The following is a 6000-nucleotide window of genomic DNA, read 5'->3' as shown; positions in this document are numbered from 1 at the left end:
GGAGGAGGAGGAGGAGGAGGAGGAGGAGGAGGAGGAGGGAAAGCTATCTAGTTGGGCCTGGTAGTACAGTTCTGTAATTGCAGCTACTCGAGAATCTAATGCAGTAAAGTTTAAAGCTAATTTTGCCACTGAGTAATTTAGTGAGACTTTATGTTAAAATTATCTGTAGGAAAACACAGTAGAACTTTGCCTAGCAGATACCAGGCCCTAGGCTCAATACCAGTGTTGTACATACAAAAAAAGGGAGAAGGGAGGCTACTGTCCTAATACAACAAGAGTAGTTGGTCAACAACATTGATAAAGCAAAAATTAATACTTCTCAACCCGCAACCCTCAAATAGTTGTACTAATAATAACAAATGAGATTTACAAAAGAAAAATGAGCAAGTTTATTGTCCTTTACAATGTTTGGCCTTTGGGAGACACACTGGTAAAAAGTAAGCCAGAGATGGTTAGTCTGGATTATTTGCTTTTCCAACAAAGAACAACATATTATAGAAACAAAGAAAATCAGTTTTAATCTTATGAAGATGAGAAACCATGAGAAGGCAAATGTATAGGAAGCTACTTTTGGAGGTCAGCTCGAAGCTTCCTCTGGCTCTGGCTCTAAGCTAATACAGTGCTATTTCCAGTAAAAGAGACCTACCTCTTAACATAAGTGAGATACAGGGGAGGACAAAAAGACCTTTTACCTTTTTAAATCTCTGCCTTGCTTTTAGGTAAACAGAAGGCAGGTAGAACTCTCCTGCATCACATTTGGAAAGATATATAGTCTGGCCTCCCATAAATATAAAATACCAGTTAAACTAGAGGAATAAGTTCTGGTGATCTACTGCACAGTAGGGTAGCCATAGTCAATATTAATTTACTGTATGTTTTAAAGTATCTAAACAAGATTTTCAATGCTCTTATCACAAAGAAATTACCATATCAGGTAAAAGATATGCTAACAAACTTGGTTTGATCATTCCACAAAGGAGACATGTACTGAAACATTTTCCACCCAGATATACATTTTTAGTAATAAAATAAAATAATAAATATATCTCTTTCTAGAAATTTCTCAAATAATTCCATTAATACCTGGAAGGGTGCCAATACATGTCTGTTATAAAGCCAAAGCAACTCCAGTGGTGCACAAGGCAAGAATATCGATGTGTGTCCATCCATGTATAACTGAACTGACTGTCATGACATTCTGAAACTCGTACTTTCATCTGTTTTTTTTTTTTTTTGGTCCACAGCAATATGTCAATTTGGCTAAAGTACCTGGATCTTGTCTTACTCAGCGGGGCTAAAAATGAAGAGGATATTCTGCTGCTATGGCCATTCTTTTTTAAACTCCTGCCTGCCTCAGGAATTTAGTGCTATTGCTTACATTATAGCCAGAGAAGTAGTTATAAAACATTTTATCAGCAACCTAGGCAGAGCCGGCTTCCAAAGTTCCTTGGAACATGGGTCTGGCCCCTTTCTCTGTAACTTTCTAAAAATGGCATGATGTGATGTTTTATTGAGCTCACCTACCGCTTCGGGAAGGACACCTGCATTTTCCAGAAAGCAAAAGGAGAAACCATTGGTCTTTAAAAGTCACTTGACGGCTATTAACATGTGTTCTTTTGTAATGATGCAATACAATAAAAGGCTTTTTGTGTGTATAGGATTTTTTTAATAAGAACAAAAGTAAGCAACTAAGAAGGTGTGTCCTTCCTTAGCATTTCCTTTGTGAGGGCCCATTTCCTTCTCTGGAGTACTAGTTCCCAGTAGGCTGTTGGTACTATCTATGCACTTACAAAGATAAAAGAAGCATTGCTGGTGAACAATAACCATAGGCAACTTATTCCCTGTCTCATCTTATATTGACACTATTATTTGGAAAGTAGATCAAGTCCACAGACACTGTATTTAGAAGGTTTTACAGGATGAAGTGCTTCTCTTTCCAGAGTGACTGTGGACATTCTGCCTCTAGACAACAGTATTATACTGTCCATCCATCCATCTGACTGTCTGTCTAGCTGCTTGATCCCTCAGCATGTAAGCTTTATAGAAGAAATACATAGGTGAGCACAAGTTAAAAATGGTGTCAAGTTTATCAGTTTTCCAGCATTCTTGTGTCACACACAAAAACATTGCTATGGATATTTTAATACATGGAAACATGATATAGTTTACAGTTATCATTGCTTGTGCCTATATAAAGCAATGTCGTTTGCTAGCACCTATACCAACACAAATTGGAAACTGTAGCTCCAACTTACCCCATTATGGCAGGCAGTGACCCATCTGGTTTAGTGTCATCCAGAGTGATTGAAATTGGAGCCTCCTCATCTTCAATTATCATGCAGCCACAATAGTCTTAAGAAGGAGAAAATTAAGAGATTGAAACCAACATTAGAGATACACACATATATAGGATGTAGATAAACTGTATTACTAAAGAGGAATAAAAATCTTAAGCTACTAGTCTTTGTTCCACCTCTAGGCCCTTTTGTTAAAGACACACACGATTATACAAAGATGTCTATTCCTTATGTGGAAAATGGTCATGTCTATCATTTTTTCTAAAGGGCTATGACTTATGCATGGCAAAATGATAAGATGAGGAAAATGGTAAAATGATCCTCCATGCAGGAACACATGGAAAATGAGATGGGACATGCTGAAAGGATTCACTTCCATTAACCATAGAAATTGTAAAAAGGACTCCATTGAATATGAGCAGGAAGTGTATCTGGAAAGCTTCTATATTCTAAACCCTGTTTCATTTAATATTCACAACACCCTGATAAGCATTTATCACAAAACCTTATTATCATTTTATGCTAAGAGACCAATGCCAATAAGCTGGTGAAGTTCAGAAACAGCTTACTTCAGGGCCCTGGTCTTTGGGCCCCTTGGTCTCATTCTGCTTATGAAGAATAAGTAGGAAGATGAATGACAGTGGCCCTATAGCTGATATACCCACTGCTTGCTTGCACCTTCTCCTCCCATTATCAATCACTCTTGAGGCTATTTTGTGAAATTTTAGAAACAGATTAATAACTTCTCCACAAATTTGAACACATTTCTCTTTTTTGTATTCAGCATATTCTATTCAATATCCTTAAAATGTGGTTTTGTACTTAATAGTTTAAACACAAATAAGAACAACCTACCCTTTTTCTTCCAGAAGGCTTCCTTGTAATACACCATGCACTTGATGACAGCCCCCATTGGAAGACGCTGAATTAACTGGTTTCTCTCATGTGGAAGCTCTGGTTTAAAGTGGATCTTGGCAGTCAAAACCGGTGGGATGGCACTAATTACGTATTTGCACTGAAATATAATATGCAAAATATTACCTGAAACATGAGGTATATATAGCCTTTGCAGAAGTTATGAAGCATCATTTAAGGAAAAAAAAACAAACAAACCAAAATCAATCCACTGTGAAGCAATAAAATAGAACAAGGTAGGTGGGCTGGTTAGTTTTGTCAACTTGACATAGCTAGAGTTAGCTTGGAAAGAGGGGCTGCAACTGAGGGATTGCCTCCATTAGACTGGCCTGTGGGCATGTCTGTGTAGCATTATCATAATTAATGATTGATATGGGACTATACAGCCCATTGTGGATCACCTTTGTGCAGGTGGTCCTGAGTAATAAAAGAAAGCAAACTGGGAGCAAGCCAATTAGCAGAACTCCTTTATGATGCTTGCCTCTGCTCCTGTTTGAATTCTTGCAATGACTTCCCTCAGTGATAGACTGTGATCAGGACCTATAAGCCAAATAAACCCTTACTTCCTGAAGTCACTTTTGGACATGGTGTTTATCACAGCAACAGAAAAGCAAACTAGGACAGTAAGTAAACCAAGTCTGTCAATCTGGAAACCTTAAAGTAGATATATGCTATATTTAATTAAACTACAGATTAGATTACATACAATTAGAAAGTACAAATGGCATAAAACCTATTTATCATAAACTCTTTTGTCTATAATAGATTACCTCATAGTGTTCATGATTCAGTGTTTCTATAATAATGTTGTCATCTGTTTGGTCAATATAAGTAACAGGAGAGCTTAGCTTCACTTTATCCCCAAGGAGGACCATTATCTGTTCACTTATTTGGCCAGATCCACCAACAAATTTCCGTTCCTATTAGAGAAAGTAGGCATAAAAGAAAAGTTATAAAAGAAGAGTGGTGGAACATTTGTCACCAATTAGTAATCCCCAAGAATGTCAATACCAGGCCTCTATCCTTGGCATATCCAATTGAGGGAAGAATCATTAGGACAGAACCAAGGTACCTCAATTATTCTCAGCACAGGTTCTAGCAAGGAAAAGCCATTACTAGAATATAAAACCAGAGAACAGAAGAAAACATTTTTTATGCCAATGGCGCCCTGACCACTTGCAAATAGCAAGTCTGGGCACTTCAAATGTCTACGAGTATGGTGACAAGGAGCTCTGGGAAGATGAAACAACTATATAGTTGATCCTAGGGGCCATGGTTTCTATCTCCCTATGGAGTTACTTATCTGAGCAAGTAAGGATATAGAAAATATTATATTATAGATAATGTGAGTCTAAAAGAACAGGTTCAGGGTGCTATTAGGGTTAGCAATACACTATCAAAAATAGCCAAATCAGGTCCTATGAACCTGAATTTCAGATTTTGAATACCTTCTTCTCAAAACTAACTGCAAATTTCATTTTCAAGGCAGAATATTGACAGCTAATTATCTGTTTATTCCTTAAAACATTATCAAGTATTTCTCTTGAGCATCACTATGGATCAGAAGTGTTCAGCCCTTTGTAATATGCTATTTCTCAGCATAGATATTGTTTAAGAATAATCCAAGAGAATAAGTGCTTAATACAGCATATTTGTTTACAACCAAGGAAATATTTTTAGCCCATTGCAGATGATTCTTTGAGTGATTGGAAATGCATGTCAGTAAAGCAGGGACAGGCCACAGCTGACAATTGCAATACCCCATTTATGAGCAGACAAGCAGCAACTTTTAAAACTGGTGTTTAGTGAAACCACTGAAGTTCTTTATGAAAATGATCACAGAGTGGTTCAGACTTAAATTTATGATGTATCATCCTTTCTGAAGAAACTGGAATCACTTAATACAGAATCTTACTATGTTTCCAATAGGTGCCTTGAACTCTAGTATACTAAACAAACAAACAAACAGAAAAGTTAGACTAATTCTATTTGTTCACTATCTAATTTTCTGTATATTTAAAATTAAATTATAAAGGGTAAACGTTAATGCCTTTTGAAAGATATTGTGACAATAGCTTGAGTGCAAAATCTGAACTCTACTTTCTAAAAGGACATATAGGGTTTATCTAGAAGTATTTTGTCCCCCTCCAAATGAAAGATACAAATAACCTATTAGTAGGATACTTCAGAAAGTAAAATATGAGTTAAAGAAATAATACTGAGTCTCTGTTCATAAGTACACATTTTTAAAATGCAAAAATCCTATATTTGTAAAAACCAGGAGTCCAATGAGTAATAACTCTATACATCACAAGAGCAACTTGGGGTCTTCTGATGATCTCCAAAGAAGAACAATAATTTACTTTGAAGACAAAGTCTAAATTCATAAAATGTACGCAAAATTCTGGGACTCGAGTAACACAGCATAAGCTAAAGTTAAACTGCAATTAATTAATTAACCTCATCTCACTCAGGAATAACATTCCTAAATAAGGCACATTTTCTTTGAATAAGAGAGAAAGATCTTTGTAATGAATGTCAGAATCTAAGGAATTGGGAATTTAACATTTTGGCTTTGCTGTTAATTTATTAAATATTTAGTCAATGAATTAAATATGTTTACTCATTGGTAATGGAAGTGTATATAAGCAAAAAATTGCAAGTAACAGCTAAATTATAAAATCCAAACTATACAACTTATTATTAAAAAAGTGGACACAAATTGTGTGAATTAGAAGAGTAATTTCCATTTTACATTAGTTAACATGAAAGAATACCTGTGAGAAAC

At 35.9% G+C, this 6000-nt stretch overlaps 1 protein-coding gene across 1 annotated transcript in view; it reads right to left on the bottom strand.

The window, feature by feature from the left end:
• Positions 1-6000, bottom strand: part of Maoa (monoamine oxidase A) — a 58699-nt gene that overhangs the window by 11765 nt on the left and 40934 nt on the right. Inside the window, exons 7-9 of the mRNA XM_021187695.2 lie at positions 3983-4132; positions 3153-3312; positions 2256-2352 (exon numbers count right to left, since the gene is read on the bottom strand). Of these exons, the coding sequence (XP_021043354.1) occupies positions 2256-2352; positions 3153-3312; positions 3983-4132 (407 nt within the window). The remainder of the gene's footprint in view (positions 1-2255; positions 2353-3152; positions 3313-3982; positions 4133-6000) is intronic.

Source organism: Mus pahari, chromosome X (assembly GCF_900095145.1).
Source record: "Mus pahari chromosome X, PAHARI_EIJ_v1.1, whole genome shotgun sequence".
Classification (NCBI taxonomy): Eukaryota; Metazoa; Chordata; class Mammalia; order Rodentia; family Muridae; genus Mus; species Mus pahari.
Note: the sequence above shows the minus strand (reverse complement) of the source record. Positions and strands in the feature narration are given on the sequence as shown.